Consider the following 18297-nt stretch of genomic DNA (forward strand, 5'->3'; position numbering starts at 1 on the left):
ACATTTGTCAAAGGGTCAGCACTGATAGGTTTACGTATAGATGTAATGATTCTGCTGATCAGAAAGACTTCATAGACAAAGGATGACAATCCACGTCATCTTCCCAATAAATATGATGCTGCTGCCAAACAAAAATCACAACTAAGTCTGTTATTCTCTGCCCTTTGAAACATCAGAGTTTAATTTAAGACTTAAAAAGTAATTGTATGTGTACTGCTATGGAAACTAATGGAAAATAAATTGTATGTACTTTATACTGCAGGGGTCGCCAACTGTATTTGCAAAAATCACATTTTTGTCTAACATTATTATTCGATTTTTTATGTTAGAATCCAGTCACGGGCCAGATTCGGCCCGTGGGCCGCCAGTTGATTATCCCTAGTATACTGCATGTCTACAGTCAGACAATATTACTACTACATTTGACCTGATTTTCCACCTGATGTTATGAGTTTTTTTTTTTCAAAGGACAAACATTTCAGATCACATACAGTATCTGTATTCACATTATTATGGTGACATTTTATTTAAAATGTTTATATTTTGTCCATGTTTTGCAGACTCTGCCACTGGCCAGCATTAACAGCACCACAGAAGGTAAACATTTTATTTTAATTGTATTTCTGTGTGTTTCACTTAAAAATAAGCTTCTGTGGTTTATGTTTAGTTTTAACTGTATTTTTGGGGAGTATTTGGTGAGTATTTGGTGAGTATTTGGTGTTCTTACGAATTCATTCATTCCCTTTGATTCTCATGTGGTTTTGTTGAAAAGTAATTTGAAAGAAAATAAGGCTGACCAATCAAAACAGTCTGAAGACATGACCGGACAAGTGGTGATGACTCAGCAGTTTCCTGACCACACAATAATTAACTGGTACTGTTGAAATGAACTATGTTTAATATGAAGTACATACTGTATATTATCACCTGTCAGTACTTTCTGGGGCAGTTATAAGTGAACTGACTGTTGGCAGTAATGTTGTACATGCCTGTGGGTACTACTATGTTTCTGTACACACTGACACTTCATCGCAGTACTACAGTCTACATTCATCCCGGGCCTGTGTACTTTTATAAACAGCTGTTTTGGTGTCAGTCTCCACTCAGGGACCCCGCGGTCCCGCCTGCAGTCCCAGAGGTTGCCTGAGGGGCAGCTGAGCTCCAGATCTGCTCATGGCCTTGGTCCCCCTTGTTTGCCCCTCCCCCCTGTTTATTTGGCTGTAGTCCTCCCTGTTCCTCCCACACTGCCTGCGCAACTGGGATACTTTCACACATATACTCCCACAGGAAATGTTACTGTATACGAAATAAACATTGTACTTCAAAATGAAAACAGAATCCAGGCGTGGATGTCCGCTGGAATGCAGATTTTTTTTTTTTTGTATATGTGTTTTGATTGGTTACTACAGTAAGTACCAGTGTAGAAGTAGAAATATATGGTTTTGTTGTAGCAGTTGTCGTAGTCAAGTACAAGAACTCCCTGAGAGAAGTATTTGGGCTACGTTACCAATTAAGTTTATTTATCCTTCGTCTTCCTCTCCAAAATAAAAAAAAAGAATATACAAAATTACCAACCTTATATTTTTAAAAGATTGAAACTCATGGTGTAAGTGTAGACAGTGTAAACCGCAGACCATTGTTTTTCCAGAACTTCCTGGTGCTTGTCTGTTTGGGCTGTTCCAGCTCGTACAGGCAGCCAGCTGTCGAGTGCATTGTGGCAGCAACGTCCTCTGTAAAGACAGATGTCCTGCCATATGCAGACGATTCTCTGATGTGCATATAATTAATGCAGCATATAAAGACATCAGTGCAGTATTTCCCCAAAAATAAAATCACCCTGTGTGGGATAAATGATTGTTTTCAAATGCACCATATAAGGGCATGTGTATACAGTATATACATACATACATATTGGTGTGTGTATATACTGTATGTTTATATAATTGCAGTATATGTATATATGCATATATATTTGAGTATATATTTATACATGTATACAACATGATATCCACAACAACTGTGGAGTACTGTATAAGTATTTGTGTATTTTCAAAAGCCACGATTTAAAACGTCCTGTGGCTCAGTGGGCTGCCCAGGTACAAAGTCGACCTGGGACTTCAGTGTAGAACTCTAGAACTCGTGTGTTAACTCATGATCCGCTCCTATTGTCTTTTACAGTATTGATGTTCCAAGAGGTCTGGAGACGCAGCTTCTGCAGGACCATTGAGAAGTTGGTGGAGGTGGTGCTGGAGTACCCCACTGAGGTGGAGCACATTTTCAGCCCCTCCTGTGTGCCTCTGGTCAGGTGTGCAGGCTGCTGTGGGGACGAGAAGATGGAGTGTCATCCGACCAGGACCACCAACATCACCATGGAGGTAGGAAAACAGTCCAGGTTGAATGTTGGGTGAACATGAATCTGCTGTACTGCATTTGCATTTGTCCGTTTTTCTTCTTTTTTTTTTAATCCTGTAGTTGTTGAAAATCCGACCGTCAGATCGTGGTCAGGACTACATCCAGATGTCGTTTGTGGAGCATCAGTCATGTGAATGTAGGTAAGAGTACAAGTCAGGGTTTTTTTCATGAATATTCCTAAGTATGTGACGCTATCCCTGAAATCAAATCATGTACAAAATACTTATAATAATATATAAATATTGTTCTTGCTTTTATAAAGTTTACATTTTAGACATTGTATTACATTAAAAAGTTACATACCCCTTGAAGTATATTGACCTAAAGTACTAGTTACAGCATTAAAGTTACACTAACTTTCTCCTGGTACAACCTTAGGGAAATTCAGGTGTCTTTTTTACTGGACTTTTTTTTATCAATAAAGAAATATATAATTGTTTTATGCTAGTTTTCATGTATTTTTATGTATTTATCTATCTTATTTTTCATGTGTTTAAAATGAAAAGAACAAGTCTTTTATTTGACTGGTGTAGTGTTTAATTCTTAACAAAAACCTGCATTTATAAATGCCACTGGACAACACAGTTTAATTTAAAACAAAGTTTAGGGGGCGCTGCCGTATCGCATCACCAGTTTTGGAGTCTTTAACCTGAAAAACAGTGAAATGGACATTTAATTGATATGTCCTATCACTAGGGGGCATCCGGACTTGAACCGGAGACCTCTTGATCTGCAGTCAAATGCTCTACCACTGAGCTATACCCCCGTTGAAAAACCTTGCTGTTGGGGAGTTCAACTCCGGTCTCTCAGTCACAGACGGCGACACTCACCACTGTACAAGTGAAGGCAACACTATACAACAACACTACAATTTCTACATGTTTAAGTCATTTAAGGTTTTGCAACAAAACTGGGCCTCATTCAGCAAAAAAAAACACCTAAAGCAAAACAGCGCCCAGCAGTGGTCAAAGTATGGATAACACCTGAGACCGATCTCTTATCTCTTATTCATACTTTAGTATTCCTCGTTAATATAGTGGTGTATGGTGGAATATACCCGCTTGTCACGTGGGAGACCAGGAGTTGAATTCTCCGACAGTGAGGTTTGTCAGTGGGGGTATAGCTCAGTGGTAGAGCATTTGACTGCAGATCAAGAGGTCTCTGGTTCAAGTCCGGATGCCCCCTAATGGTGTGACATCTTTTTGGTTGGTTCCATAGTTTGGCAGTTAACGCACCTGCCTTAGAAGCAGAGGGCAGTGTCATGTGTTCGATTCCCAGAGGAACCACATGCTTGGTACCTGCCAGGGAGAAGATAATGTTATCAATAAAGATAATATTATAATGAATCAATTATTGAACCTCACCACATAATTCTCAGTCTCTGAGTTTATCATTCAACACTCCTCTTGCAACTTCACTGGAACGTTGCTAATAAACACAATGGACCAATTAGCTGTCACTCAAAATCTATTGGGTAAAACAAACGAAGTTTATTTAGGTGAAATTAATTGCAGTTTAAGACACATACTGTATGTGGCGATGAAATCATAAATGACTGTCAAATAACGTTGACTCTTGGTATTTGTTCCTCAGGTTAAAGAAGGTTAAACCAGTTGTTGATGAAAGGTAAGAACATGATCTCAGGAGCACAATTCATTTTTGTAAATTAATTGTCAGGTTTTGGTAAATGAAGCTTGTTGGTGTTTTAAGAAAAAGGCAAAGAGGACGAGGGAGGAAGAGAAAGGAGCGACAGAAAAATAAAGAATGCGACAGGTGATGATGAAATCTTTCATTATAATATGTCACAACCAAAAAATAGAAAAAAACAACAATATTAAAAATGTGTTATTCTTTCTTCTGTCCTCCAGGTGCCAGATCCCTCGCAGGTAACTGCAGTGGTGCCCCGACCCCCTGTTGCAGTACGGCTCATTATTTATTTCTCAGCCTGGTTACGGCGTCATGAGTCCCTTCAGCTCCACTATTAATTTTGTGTCTGCAGCCGATGTCTCAGTACACTGGGTCAGGACATTGTGCTGTTGGGCAGAGTGTTTGTAACCACAGGATTGAATGAGTGTTTTGAATAGGTGGGAATACCGTGTTCCCCTGACCTTAAGGAGATCCCTGGGAGCCAGTGCAATGTAGAATGAAACAGACTGATTCCTTCTCTATTCCATTAGTTATTACTGTATCAAATATTGTCATTTTTTTCATTTCATAATATAAAAATGTTATATTTAAAGGTGTATCCATTAAGATTTGTATTTATTGATGCAGGTGTATTTTCGTGGACCAGAATCGTGTCAAAAGCTTGTCCTTTTTTGTGTGTGCACACCACCATAGTATGTTGGATTCGTGTGCAGCTGCTTTGTACATGTTTCAATGAAATGTCGCCCTCTAGTGTTTACAGTCACTGTGTTCACGGCTGCCAAATTCGAGGTCCAATCGTAGAAGTAATTAAAGTTGAAATTTAAAGATGAATAACACTTTGACAATCAGTGATTATGTCGTTGATAATTCTCCTCATATGTTTTTTTTAACTTGACCAAAGTTGGAGAAAATGTCCTCCAATTTTTACTTCTTAAAAGATAAATATTAATACGTAATTAATAACAATTAACTATCAATTTTGTATTAATAAACAATGAAAAATATAATGAGCATTTTAAAAAGGGAAATGTTGACTCAAAAACAGTTCTGATTAAAATGATTATAGCCAGTGTTTGTTTATTAAACAATGGGCTAAAACTGAGAGCTATATATTTTTTCCTTTTTATCTGAAATGTCTGAAAAAAAAAGAAAGATATGCAGTCGTCGTCAGTCCCGTTTTGTGTGGACCCTGTGACTCATGAGCCTGAAGCTCAAGTGTTTGTCTTTGTTGTTGAAAACCCTGGTCGTAAACAAGGAGTCGACTGAAGTGGTTTTGTCAAATTGCTTCTTTTTTTTTTCTTGTACGATACAAAGAAATTCTCTCTGCAATGTACAAAGTAACATTTCTTCTATTTCAGCATTTATTATATTTGAATATTTATTTTGTAATTAAAATATTAAATTTATAACTTACCTTTGGCAAATCGTTTTTATCATAATTATTTATTGATTTGTTTATAGTGATATTACTAACTACTAATATGTAACAAATAGTATTTTCTGTACACTCGTGTCTTCTCGTGTCTTTGAAAAGCAGTTATAAAGCAGAACTTTGATAATTGTCTGATATACTCGTCATTATCAGTCTGTCTCGTAGTCTTTACGGATTTTGAGAAACAAAACAAGTTGCCGTTTGTATCCTTATAAAATCAATTTTTAAATTGACAGAACACTGTAACAACATCACTTCTGATAAAGGACGATGTCTTCGGTGTGGAAGTAATTTGTCATTTCGAACGTTAAATGTTACCCATCATAATGAAAACATATCAGATGACCAACAGATCCAGATAACCAACAATCCACGATAAGCCATCATAATGAAAACATATGATCCAGATAACCAACAATCCACGATAATTCTAGTACCTTCCGCCCGGGGGTATAGCTCAGTGGTAGAGCATTTGACTGCAGATCAAGAGGTCTCCGGTTCAAATCCGGATGCCCCCTAATGATCGGATACCTTTTGGCAGGTACGTATTGAGAGATCGTGGATTGTTAGTAAGGAATTACAAATTCCAATCCTGCTCCGTTTTACTGAGATGTTCAAATAATTCCCGATGCTTTTTAATAGGTTCACCTCAAAACATATAAACCAGTTCTTCCTTTTATAATATTTGAAAATACTTAATGTGTCAAATTATGTAAAATTATGTAAAGCACTTACCAAAAATACATCTGACTGAATTTTACGGGTTTTTGTGCACGAATGTATAACACATGTAAAGCACTTACCAAAAATACATTTGACGGGTTTTTGTGCACGAATGTATAACACACACTGTCTACAGAAGTGACCCAGGGTGTCATTTTAGTTTATTCCTGTATAGTGATCACGTGACAAACTCTTAACTCTTGAATGTTATGGGATTGGGGGACTTTAGTCCCCGGGTTTGCTTGTAAGGTCACACGGACGCTTGCTTTACGATGACATTATAATAGACATTAGGAACTTATGTTTTAGTCTCATAAATGAACACACAAGGTTTTATATAAACTCTTTGAAATCCTTAAATTCCTTATTAAATTCATTCCTTACGAATTTACAGGTAAACTCAATTTTATAAACGCGCCAAAGCGACGCGGCATTGAAGCCTGTGAGACTCCGTTGAGGGATTATAAAAACAACAGAACCCCGTCAACAACAAGGCGTAGCTAACGTTTGCTGAAGAAGATAGGATATATTGATTAGAAAATACTTCTCTGTTGGATACAGTGCGACTTTTTCCAAGCTATTTCTGCATAGGTAGGTTCATTAAATAATAAGAAAAGACAATAATTATAGTAGACAAATACTGTTTTGGTACCACAGCGACTAGCTGGCTAGCCCGCACACAGCTAACAGATATGACAGCACTGGGGTGGCGCAGTTAACGCAGTTAGGGTGCAGCAGTAGTTGTTGCTAACGTTAATGCATTTCATTCACTAAAATTGTGTGTGTTAGCTCATTTCTTGTTAGGGTCAGACAGCCAGCGTGTTCTAACTTTAATATTGGCGAGGTGTTTAAACGTCAACAACATGCTAATGGGCTAATTAAACAGACGTTCGTTAGTTAGTTTTTGTTTGTTTTGTGTGTCAAGTGCAGATTTCACCTTTTGTTTTCATAGTGTTTTTAACTTATATGTTTATATGCTTATATGCTTTGACCGAAATATGTAATTTAATTTTCTAAAACCCCTCAGAGTGAACTTTTAATAATGTATGATCATTACATAGCTAATATTCTAACACGTCAGTGTGATAAACATACAATTTATCCATTTGTATTGTTTTGGGGCTGTATTTCCGTATCGAAAAGACGTTCATTTTTATAATCTTATGTCCTTGTTGAAACTTTTGCTAGTATGTGGTAGGGCTTTCAAGTCACACCGCAACATCTAGTGGTGAAATTACACGTTCCAACTAAGTGTATCTTACCTTATACGTTTCCTGTCTAAAATGAAGTGGAACATGGGAGTAAACACTGATTTACGAATCTGTTAAAAACAAACAATTCAAAATGAAATATGACTGATTTCACAGTATTCTGCTACAGTATAATACTACTACATATGAACTACGTATGTCAGAGTATGCATCTATGTAATTTATTCTTGTAAAATATGGGCTACAATTTAGCACAAAAAAAACATTAACAAGCGTTATGAGAGATTAATAATTAAACTGACAGCTACACAGTTTCCTCTCAAAGTTATTAACAGAACATCATTAGAGCACCTACAAATGAGTCAATTCATAGTGTCAATTGAAACTTTGTTGAATGTCAACAAACAAAATCAAAACCCAGAAGACAAGTAAACAGAAGGAGAACAACCTTCATTGTCATTGTACATATACAGACACACACACAACAAAGTTTGTCTTCCACATTTAAACCAGCAACCTGTCTGGAGAAAAATGTCTTGTTGTCTTTCAAAAAGACTTGCCACATTGTTAGGGGGCATCCGGACTTGAACCAGAGACCTCTTGATCTGCAGTCAAATGCTCTACCACTGAGCTATACCCCCACGATAATGTACAGAAATGAGATATATTTTGCTATTCTTTGTAGCAAAAATCCTTTGATTGTGAGGTTTAACTATGGATCTCTGATTTTTTTTTTCCCAGGAGATTTTAACATGAGCCATTTCAGTAGACGCCACAGACACGGAACGTCATCATCTATCAGGACAACACACCTTGGGATGTCCAAGCATGACCTGGAGAGAGATTCAGGATTCTCAGGTTTGTGTCCATCACAGTTGTAATGCAGCCACGCAAAACGCTACAAGCTTTCTTGTAAAGGCAGCATTGTTCATGCTCAAATGACTGGAACACACATAACACAATATCAGGTTTTAAATTGTACAAAGAAAATGTTTATCTATGCAACTTTATTGTAGTTTATTAACTAAATCCTACTTCATCTAGGGCACCCCCTAGTGGCAGCTCTCACACACCCCAGTGTTGCGCAATTGACTTTAGTTTGGTCAGTTTGCTTCAGAAGATCACTCTGTTTTTTTCCTCTTTTCTTCAGATGCCAGCTCTGAGTACCTCAGTACAGTCGATCTGACCGACTCTGAGGGAGCTGGAAGGACGGGGTCCATTTACACCCATGACTCTACAGGTCCACCAGTGGCCGGGATGGGGGGCTCTTATCCAGGATTGTCTCCTATGATCATAATGAACCACTTTGTCCCAAATCAGGTACAACACAATACTGTGGTAAAGCATGGTTCCACTGCGTTTGAGTGATTTCTACTGGATAGAATTTAGGGAGATTGTATATATATATTTGAATTAGGTCAATGACATTAATACTGGATAGAATTTAGGGTCACCGAGATTGTTCATATATTTGAATTAGGTCAATGACATTAGTAACAATATTTATATACACATATATTGTTTAATTTAGATGGTAAAAGTTAATTAATAATACAGGATCTCCTGTTTACTAGACATGTGCTTTAACCAACTGAGCCACAGCGCCACCTGTCCCGCTGTAACATTCATCCAAAAATTGGAAGTCCAGATATGTTTTAAGTTGCGCTTAAAAGAGAAATATGTGTTGAATAGGAGAGACACATAATGGATAAAATTAAAGATGTTTTTGTTTTGTCCAGCAATCACTGGTGTCTCAAACACAAAAACAATGGGGCTTTTCTTCACCCATGGACCTGATGCCTCAATCACAGATGGTTCTTTTCCAACCCATGGTATCGAACAACAACAACAACAACAACAGCAGCAGCAGCAGCAGCAGCTCAAAGAAGACGACGTTTGAAAACGTCCGACAATCAAGAGACCGCGTTCCAACGGTTAAAACATATCCAAGAATTGCCCCACAGCCCGCAGACATGCTGCCAAAAAGGGTGGGTGTCTCCAGAGTGAAGGGGTGTTCAACTTCAGGATCCACCAAGCACCAGAGGAAACACCACCACAGCCACAGACCTTACAGCTCCACCAGCTCACAGCCGCCACTGCAGGCTCCAGTCAGAGCCATCTCCAACTACAACACGGTGAGCCACCAATCACAGGCTCCGTATCCAGAGCAGGTCAGTGACGCGTCTCTCCACCAGTTCCCAGGAAACAGTTGCCTTCAGTTGTCCGAAGAGGAATTCACCAGTGAGATGGACAGTCCCCAGGATCCCCTACTGATGGACAGCAACAAACTCCAACGATTCAGCAACACCTACAATATCCTTCACCAGTCTGGGCTGCTTGGGATCACAATGCGCACCAAACAGCTGATCAAGGAGAATAAGCACACGCAGAGTCAGTTACAGCAGCTTCAAGGGCAGACGGCTCTGCTGCTGGAGGCTCTGAGCAGCAGAGACCCCCAGGTCTGGACTAGACTACAGCTCTCTCTGCAGACCATGGACAAGGAGCAGCTGGGAGTTCAAGGAAACACACTGACAGCGTAAGATTTTTTGCACATGAGCAGAACATTCCATTTCAGCAGCGGACAACCAACCATTCACTGAACGTGAGAAAAATATTAAAAAAACTTTGAATGTAATCATGTAAATATCATATCATAAATATCAGTTAAAAACTCCTGAGCGTACAAACCCAGGATTCAGATATGAGGCTATTGGACATATTTTTCATATATTGTATTGAAATGAGGTAGAATGCTTATAACTTTTACTTTACTTTTTTCTAATAACCAAAATTCTTAAAAACCTTGCTCTACCTTTAAGATTTTATTATTGTCACATTGCAAAATGGTATGCCTTAAAATAGGTTTCAGACAAAGTCTGATTACTGTATTTTTCGGACTGGAGCTCAGGTCTGTCAAAGGCATTTGTCTGTCAAAAATTGTGTAGTAAAGGGAAATAAATATATAAGGCGCACTTTATATAGTAGGCAAATACTGGTCGCAATATTCAGACTTGTTGAGCGTAGGTGGTGCCCTCTTGTGGTCATAAGTGATATCGCCTATATTTTTGTTAAATAGGTCACTGTGCAGTATACTGTACGTAGCAGGACCAGCCAGGCGACCAAAATACAACCCACAACCCATGTTTTTATTAGGTCTTAGACATAAATGTTGTGCCATCGTATGAACAAAAATGCGATGCCCCTTTTTTGAGTAAAAAGCAGGAATATGTTTAAATGACATGTTTAACAAACGCAGATCCATTTCACTCTCTTCGTCATTAGACTTTGATTCCATTGATTTCCGTGTTTTTTTTCTTTTCCTCAACTACTTCAGATCTTTTCCCCAGTATACTGGCCTACTTTCCCAGTAGATTTCCCAGTAGGAGAAAAATGAAAAGGTGATTCCCAACCCACTCTGCTGTAATGGATTCTTCTGGCCAACGTCAAAAATAACTGAACAGTTAATACACGTGTTATAAAGAGAAGCTTATGAATCTGCTCCCTGATATATATATATGTGTGTGTGTGTGTGTGTGTGTAAATATGTTTAATGTCACTTTACTTCGTTTGTTTGCATACTGGTTATTTCCAGGTATTTTTTAAATATTTTTGCAGAGACTTTGCACGTACACATTTGCCCAAAATCGTATTTTAAACCTTAACAATCAATAAGTAAAACCACAAACAAATGACATTTTAACACAACAAATATGAAACGGAAATCTGTGATTAAAATCATACTATTTTCTACTATCTGATCAGTTTAATGTTCAAAAGATTTGACAGAATTAACTTTTCTGGACTTCAATTTGTTTTTTTTACATAACACATAAAACATTCTCAAACTTTGAACCACTATTTTTTTTTAAACATAAAGAATTTAAAACTTCTATTTTCACCCATTTTCAGAGACGTAGTACAGATCAATTTACCACACAAATACTGGAATTAATGTGTTTCCACAGTCACTGCTGCTTTTTGTCAGTCAGTTATTTTTAATTTGCCTGGAGAAGGGTGCAATGTTACAGCAGCGCTGAAGGGAGTGGCCTGGCAGGACTGGAGTCTGGTAATCCAACTCCACTCCACTCACATGTTCCAGTTTTAATGTTTGTGGTGAGGATTGAGCTCAGATAAAGTGCAAATCAATCAAAAATGTACATATATAATACAATGACTAAGCCATTGAAAATGTACAGCCTTGTACTTTGGCCAGCTACCTAGGGGAGTATTGTTTAAAAAAAAAAAATACCTAGGGGAGTATTGTTTTAAAAAAGTATTTTGAGACACTTTAAATGATGTATGAATGTAAAATTTGCCAGCGTTTATTTGTAAACAATGTGGCTGCTTTTTCTCCATGTACTATGTTATGTTAACAGAGAGGATGTTGTTTTCTGAGCTTCTGCACTTTAGCTGAAAAAATGATAGACTTGTTTAGTCTTTTAGACTTGTATGTAGTTTGACAAAATTCTATAAAATATGAATATTTAACTGGATACCTGTGCCTTCAATTATGTCGGTTTTCTTTCGTATTATTTAGGGATGTTTGATAATATCGGCCAACTGATATTATTGGCATAATTATGTAAAATTTGTAAGAATCTTTATCGGGTTTTTACCCTCCGATAATGAATACTCGATGACGCATTGTCTGGGCTTCACCAAATGATGTGTGACCTGAAATTACATTTTGGGGAAAACGGCCGCATGTGAAAGTGAATTGTTGTCACAGCACACAATGAAATGTGTCCTCAGCTTTAGTCAGCAGGGGGCAGCAGTGTGGCGGGACGGTGCCATGTTCAGTGCAACCATGGAGACCTAATGGCTGATAGATTCAAACCTGCAACTTTCTGAACACAAGTCCACCTTCCTAACCACCAGGCCATTACTGCCACGCTTTATTGGTCACGCTTGATATCGGAATCAGAATCTAAAGCTCATAAACAATATCGGCATATCGGATATCAGCAAAGAGTTATTATCGGACATCCCTAATGTTAATGCTTGGCAGCCTCTTTTGTTTTATTTTGTGAATTTGATGTTTAAAAAAGTTTGTAACACTAAGAAGATTTTTAAGGAAAATTAACTTTTACGAACAGAGGAGGATCCACAGCTTTGGTCCGCTTTTGTATAGAGAAATAAAAGTTGGTTTCTTCAAAACATACAATCCCCTGTTTATACTATGCTATTTATGAAGCAACATTTTCTATTAACCAGGAAAATCATTTTGAAGAGGTTAAAAAGGCTTTTTTTCCTTGTTATGGTCAAAGGTGTTGTCTTTATCTGAAGCAAAATCCACTTTGACTAATAAAACAAATCCACCTGGTCACAGCTGTCATCTTTAAATGGAGAGTTCTTTAAAAAATGTTCTGTTTTTATCAAGTTGTGAATACTTTTATTGGTATACCATGATTAGACAAAATAGTTCTAGAACGTTCTGAAATCATTTGACACAACACTGGGCACGGCCGTAGCTGTACAACAGTGTAGCAGTGAACAGCCGTACAGCAGACCTCGTCTGTTAGAGTCCGGTGAATAGAGATATTTTGGGACAATATTAGGCATGTGTATGAAAAATGAAAAATATTTATGGCACATTGTGAACAGTACCCTGGATAAAAATATGATTACTATCTTCACAACCCTACAAAGTACAAAGTACTTTGATTTTCTACTCAGAAAAATATACATATACTGTCTACACAGAAATAAAGGTGTGGTACTGAGTCTGGCTGGAGCTCACTTCATTGATCTAGCCCTTATTAAATCAACGTGGGTCATTGTCCATAGGTAGTGGTTCCCAAAGGTTTTCTACAGCGCCCCCACCCCTTTGTAGATGGAACTATTTTCACTATTTTCCAAAAAGATTATACTTAATTGACCAAAGTAAATAATAATAAAACTCATTGCATTTTATCTGTCTTGCTAACACCCCCCCACCACCACCACCATACCACCGTCCCTCCCCTGCAATTGCTGTGTGCCCCCTTGAGGACCACACCCCACACTTTGTGAACCCCTTATGGATTTTTTTTTTTTACTGAACACAATATTTTAGCATCAGACCAGACACACTGTGACTGTTGATCAAAGCACTGGTCCGCGGCCCATCAGCGGCATATAACAAATACTGTAGGTGAAGCTGTGAGGTCATGAAAATAATGTTACATTTCTATGTTAGCATTAAGAAGAGTATATTAAATATACCTATTTAAAAAAACAATTTATATCCTTTAATATATTATATATTAATAATAGAGTATATTACTAATAAAGTAGTCAACGCAGGAACCCAGCCCTTTTTAAACACAATGTTCTGTCGTCTGTTTGAGAACTATTTGCTATTGGACTAAATTATTTTCTTTCTACTTAGTGACTGTAAACAACAGCACTATGTGTTTGATACAACGTTTTAAGGATAGTCCTACAGTACACAGTATACTCTATGAAGTATCACATAACTTATATGGCTCCTGTCCTTAAAGGAATGTATACTAAATCCTTAATAAAGCTAAATAAATCACTATATATTATAGGTAAGCTGTGGTTTACAGAAGTTGTTTGTTTTTCACTTCCAAAACCAGCCAAGCTTCTGCCTGTTTTTCACAGCATCACATGTCAACCACCGTTGGCCCTTTTGTTGGCTACAGTAGCTCTCAGTCTTCTTTGTGAGCGTCTGTGTCGTCCGTGCACGTCTCCACAGTCTGCACAGGCAAGAACAGACCGAGGATCCAGCGCGTTCCAAAAACATCCTTGAGGTTGGTTCTCCAGGGGTTGTGGTTCTCTACCAACTCCCCTCTCTGCATCTGACACCAGGTCTGTCCCCGTGCAACCAGGAGAACCTGCTGGCAGCAGAACCCCGCACAGACCAGGCCGATGCCCAGCCACACGTAAAGCATCAACACCACGAAGAGCTGCAAGCCGGCGATAGTTCCTGTGAAGAAACATGACCACGACAGCATTAGGGGTCAAAGGAAATATTGATACGCTGAAATAATGCGATATTTCATTTTCCGATACCATAACATGCAGATATTTATGGCATTGGTTCATTTTATTTTGCTTTTATTTCTTCTTGAGCGATTACAAATGTAGGTCCTTCTGTTCCAGTTTTAGTAACCAGATGTTAAGTGAGTATGCTGACGGTTTTCCTACAATTAAATTGTTTTCAATATATCGTCGTGATGTATGCTAAGAGTTTTCCTATGATTAAATTGTTTTCAATATATCGTCGTGCCGATATTATCCCAGTATATCGTAATATATCGTATTGTTGCCCCTGTATCGTGATATGTACCGTATCGTCCGACTCTTTCCAATACGCAGCACTAGACAGCATCGATATTATCATTATCTGAGAAATGTGGAAAAGAAATCTTCCCATCAACTCACCCATGAAGAAGTAGCCCGTAGAGAAGGGCAGCAGCGTCAGGAAGGTGAAGGGGTTTTCAAAGGACATGGAGAACTCCACCGTGAGGAAGGCCACGCCCAGGACCAGGGAGTACAGACACGTGCACGACGTGTAGATGCAGAACATGACAAAGTAGCGCATGTTCTTGTTGCCGATGCAGTTTCCAGTGAAAAAGCAGTGGTGATCCCGTTTGAGGATAATCTTCCTGCACAGCTTGCAGAAGTGGCGGCCGTTCAGGAGGTAGTGGGCGTCCACCTTGTCCGAGCAGTGAGGCGAACACACGGGGACCGCGGTCTCGTTGGCACTCTCCGAGGTGTATTTGATCGTCATGACGTAGTTCCCCAGAGCATTAAACATCAGGTAAAGGAAAACGACCGTGTGAAGTGTGGTACAACCCCCGGGTGACGGGCCCTGGTTTGGGAATATTGTCGGAACGAAGAAGCAGAAGTGCAGGATGAAGGTGGCAGCGGTGGCTGTGAAGAAGTACGCGGGTGCTACGGCATTGAGAAGCCGCAGTTTGAGCATCCTGGTGAACATGTCTGTGTAGTGGGGGAAAACGGTTCAGTTGAACAGTGTCATACAGTTGTTTCAGACTTTATTAAGTTGTTAGCGAGGTAACAGCCTAATAAGATACGGGACAATGTGTTGCTTCCAGTTAAGGAAGTCCAGGAGTCGCTGTAGAACTAGGCTAGATAGATCCACATCATCAAAAAAGGAGGTTTGGGGGGGGGGGACCAATGACAGATACAGACCATAATACTCTTAATACATTAAAAAAACGTGTCTTAAATATAACTGCTGGAGGGTGATTTAAAATAAACCGACAATCCACCTTAACTCCCCCGTTGTCCTCCTGGGTATAGGTGACCCGGTGTCTGATTATATGTCACCGCTTAAAACCACGAACGTCAAACACAACAACAAATCTACTACCCACACATGAACGCGCGCGCGTGCACAAATCAGCCAACGGGTCACCTATACCCCAAAAAACAACGGTTAGGGTTCGAATAAATTGAAATGTTATCAGAGAACACATACAAAATTGTCAAATAAAAACTCTGACGTATTCAGCCACGTATGTTTATGTGAGTTATTTCGTTCTGAAAGTTCAGCTCAACGTTGTATGAGGTTGTTTTTACAGACAGTTTCAGTCCGGGTCTCGGTTTTTTTTTTTTTTAGTCTAATGTGGGTCTGGAGATTCTCCAGAGATTTGGAGATCACCAAAAATACCTCATCATTTTCACTTGTGGTTTCCTGACCTGCAGCTGTAGCAGACGAGTGAACCCCCCCCCCCCCCCCGCACCCACCGCACCCGCCCGCCCACGATGTACATGTACATTCACAGTACTCGAGCTCCTCGCATTCAAAAACAACCATCTCTTCGTCTACGTCACTCTGTCATTCTTCCCGGTGGTCACGTCAGGCTCGTATCTGTAATGGCGTCAATCATTATTTATTTTTTTCTAAAATGAACAAATCTTCTGTAACATCTACGCCACGCTCCGGTCCAGATGTATTTTTATTTTTTACCTGCAGCAGTCGGAGAGCAGAGGAGCTGTCCTTTCAGCACCACGCAGCTGCAGCTCAGATCTCCGCGGCTCCTCCGGGTCACTCTCTGAGGTGTCGTGTCGCCGCACTGACGTCCTCCTATTATCAAACGTGTGTCAGCTGCTTTGTCTACCGCCGCCTGTTGGTCTGGATGCGTCTGGATTATTTACAACTTTTATAACAATCATGTATTAATGTATTTACGGTACATTTGTGTTCTTTGTTTTGTTTTGTTTTCACCCGATCTCCGGTCTGGTTTCATTGGTTGTTGTGATGCTAACAGATAAAACGGTAGAAGAACAGAGTGTTTAATATTGAATGCAGACGGTTCAGTTGTTTGTTTTGTTTTCATGACATTCCAGCTGTTATTTACATACATATATATTTACATACATATACAGTATAATATACAGTATATGTATAAGGTCCAAATATTTCACTTTTTATTGAAAAAAACAACAACTAACTTTTAACCAGAAATTAAACCCATGGATCAACATTACTTTACACAGTCATTAGTGAGATAGATTAAATAAATATTCATTGAAACATTTAAAGCAGCAGAGGTCGGTGTAATGATAAAGGATAAAGAATAATAAACCATATCTCAAAAGTACATATCCATAAAATACTATTACCTCAAATATTACAAACACTGTCTCTTTTTCACTTAAACAATTTAAAAACATATTACACCACCGTCAGAAATGTTATGATATTACAACATTTTTTATGATTGATGGTTAGAACGCTTGCCTTGCAAGCAGGAAGACCTGGGTTCGATTCCCGGAGGAACCACATATTCCTAATGGCGTCCCACGCGTGGCAGCTTGTGTCGTTGACTCACTCTGTGAATTCCCTCAATGTGGAACCAACAAGAGACTCAAATAATATTGTGATTATCGGAGTATTGAATTCTTTGCAGTGACGTTTCGTAATGATTTGAACTTGGATGAAGACTCCAGATCACTGCAGTCCACGACCGCAGTATGATGTATATTATGCTGTGGTATTCTGTCACTTTATGTACTGAAGTTGAACTGTGATCTCCAGGTATTACTGCAGTGTTTCAAAATGAATGTGTACTGGCTAAATGGCTGCTGAGAACGTCTCTGAGCTGCAGTCAGGGTGTAATGTGTCATGACGTGGGGAAAATGAAAAACTGACAGATGTGTTTATGTCAGGGATAACGACACAGTGGGGATTTGCAAGACAGTCATTTTTCCTGTAGGTGGCAATGCATCCCCGGCCATTTCTCCTCCCACGTGTGGGAGCTGTCATATTAGTGATGTGGATTTATTGTGTGTTTTATGTAGTGTAATATAATAGACGAATACTGTGGGGTTTTTAAACATGGAGTATAAAAAAAACGAAGTACACGTTTCAAAGTCACTCACAGAATTCTATTTTTATTGTAAATGTTATTGTCGAGTCGAACCACTGCCCGACACTCCCTGCGCTGCCTCAGAGGCAGGTGTTCGACTGTCAGACGGTCCCTGAGCAGGTGGGAGTTTCTCTTGTTTCTTGGTGTGGGATTAAAAAAAAAGAAAAAAGAAATCACAACACTCTCTCCATCTCCAGTCGAGTACAGCGGTCAGGACGCGTTCTGAGGTGAGGGCTGTTTGTTTTTTACTCATTCTCGTGATTCTGATGGTTGATCCACCGTGGACCTCGGGCTGCTTTATCGGCGCTGCTTTGTGGCGCAATCGTTTTTCATTTCAAGTTAGAAATCAGGAAGAAGACGGAGGGAGTGTTGACTGTTTGTGTGTGCGTGTGTGTGTGTGTGTGCTGCAGTCGACGTAACAGCAGAGCCAGTCAAATGTTGATGACTTTTCCACCTTTATTCACCAACGCTGGGGATTGAAGACCTGATGAAAGGTCCTGGCGTCGCGTGTTGTTGTTGTTGCCTGGTT

The 18297-nt window shown here is 39.2% G+C and overlaps 4 protein-coding genes, 1 long non-coding RNA gene and 4 other non-coding genes across 11 annotated transcripts in view; 5 read left to right on the forward strand and 4 right to left on the reverse strand.

Annotated features, from left to right (window-relative positions):
* Nucleotides 1–5470, forward strand: part of pgfb (placental growth factor b) — a 46244-nt gene extending 40774 nt beyond the window's left edge. The window contains exons 6-11 of the mRNA XM_008334891.3: nt 561–597; nt 2179–2375; nt 2473–2552; nt 4006–4038; nt 4123–4185; nt 4281–5470. Of these exons, the coding sequence (XP_008333113.1) occupies nt 561–597; nt 2179–2375; nt 2473–2552; nt 4006–4038; nt 4123–4185; nt 4281–4302 (432 nt within the window). The 3' untranslated portion in view covers nt 4303–5470. The remainder of the gene's footprint in view (nt 1–560; nt 598–2178; nt 2376–2472; nt 2553–4005; nt 4039–4122; nt 4186–4280) is intronic.
* On the reverse strand, nt 2934–6369 carry LOC112487197 (uncharacterized). 2 transcript variants are annotated; one of them, XR_003050057.1, is made up of 3 exons: nt 6295–6369; nt 3648–3710; nt 2934–3061 (listed from the first exon to the last, which is right to left on the reverse strand). It is a non-coding gene; the product is annotated as an uncharacterized LOC112487197 (long non-coding RNA). The 2 variants fall into 2 exon arrangements; XR_003050055.1 differs by lacking the exon at nt 6295–6369 and adding an exon at nt 6227–6275.
* Nucleotides 3107–3178, reverse strand: trnac-gca (transfer RNA cysteine (anticodon GCA)). Its single transcript has one exon. It is a non-coding gene; the product is annotated as a tRNA-Cys (tRNA).
* trnac-gca (transfer RNA cysteine (anticodon GCA)) lies at nt 3526–3597 on the forward strand. Its single transcript has one exon. It is a non-coding gene; the product is annotated as a tRNA-Cys (tRNA).
* trnac-gca (transfer RNA cysteine (anticodon GCA)) lies at nt 5938–6009 on the forward strand. The gene has a single exon. It is a non-coding gene; the product is annotated as a tRNA-Cys (tRNA).
* A 190-nt stretch (nt 6370–6559) lies between the features above and the next one.
* Nucleotides 6560–11110, forward strand: cipca (CLOCK-interacting pacemaker a). 2 transcript variants are annotated; one of them, XM_008335079.3, is made up of 4 exons: nt 6560–6805; nt 8167–8283; nt 8576–8745; nt 9165–11110. In XM_008335079.3, exons 2-4 carry the CDS (start codon nt 8178–8180, stop codon nt 9963–9965), a joined length of 1077 nt encoding a protein of 358 aa, XP_008333301.1. In that variant the 5' UTR covers nt 6560–6805; nt 8167–8177; the 3' UTR covers nt 9966–11110. The 2 variants fall into 2 exon arrangements, with proteins under 2 accessions (XP_008333301.1, XP_008333365.1); XM_008335143.3 differs by lacking the exon at nt 6560–6805 and adding an exon at nt 6839–8074.
* trnac-gca (transfer RNA cysteine (anticodon GCA)) lies at nt 7995–8066 on the reverse strand. Its single transcript has one exon. It is a non-coding gene; the product is annotated as a tRNA-Cys (tRNA).
* Nucleotides 11111–13713: 2603 nt separating the features above from the next.
* On the reverse strand, nt 13714–16707 carry zdhhc22 (zDHHC palmitoyltransferase 22). The gene is made up of 3 exons (XM_008335242.3): nt 16367–16707; nt 14815–15372; nt 13714–14356 (listed from the first exon to the last, which is right to left on the reverse strand). Exons 2-3 carry the CDS (start codon nt 15368–15370, stop codon nt 14079–14081), a joined length of 834 nt encoding a protein of 277 aa, XP_008333464.1. The 5' UTR covers nt 15371–15372; nt 16367–16707; the 3' UTR covers nt 13714–14078.
* A 1065-nt stretch (nt 16708–17772) lies between these two features.
* tmem63c (transmembrane protein 63C) overlaps nt 17773–18297 on the forward strand; it is a 27840-nt gene continuing 27315 nt past the window's right edge. The window contains 1 exon segment of the mRNA XM_017038707.2: nt 17773–17995. The gene's annotated coding sequence lies outside the window, so the exon portion shown is untranslated.

Source organism: Cynoglossus semilaevis, chromosome 1 (assembly GCF_000523025.1).
Source record: "Cynoglossus semilaevis isolate Cse_v1.0 chromosome 1, Cse_v1.0, whole genome shotgun sequence".
In the NCBI taxonomy this organism is placed as follows: domain Eukaryota; kingdom Metazoa; phylum Chordata; class Actinopteri; order Pleuronectiformes; family Cynoglossidae; genus Cynoglossus; species Cynoglossus semilaevis.

Bases quoted from the DNA above. Each gene is read 5' to 3' on its own strand.
- cipca (XM_008335079.3), top strand. From the start codon at position 8,178: ATGAGCCATTTCAGTAGACGCCACAGACACGGAACGTCATCATCTATC. The intron at 8,284-8,575 runs GTTTGTGTCCAT...TCTTTTCTTCAG, and splicing joins GAGAGATTCAGGATTCTCAG to ATGCCAGCTCTGAGTACCTC. The intron at 8,746-9,164 runs GTACAACACAAT...TGTTTTGTCCAG, and splicing joins ACCACTTTGTCCCAAATCAG to CAATCACTGGTGTCTCAAAC.
- zdhhc22 (XM_008335242.3), bottom strand. From the start codon at position 15,370: ATGTTCACCAGGATGCTCAAACTGCGGCTTCTCAATGCCGTAGCACCC. The intron at 14,357-14,814 runs GTGAGTTGATGG...GTTTCTTCACAG, and splicing joins TACGGGCTACTTCTTCATGG to GAACTATCGCCGGCTTGCAG.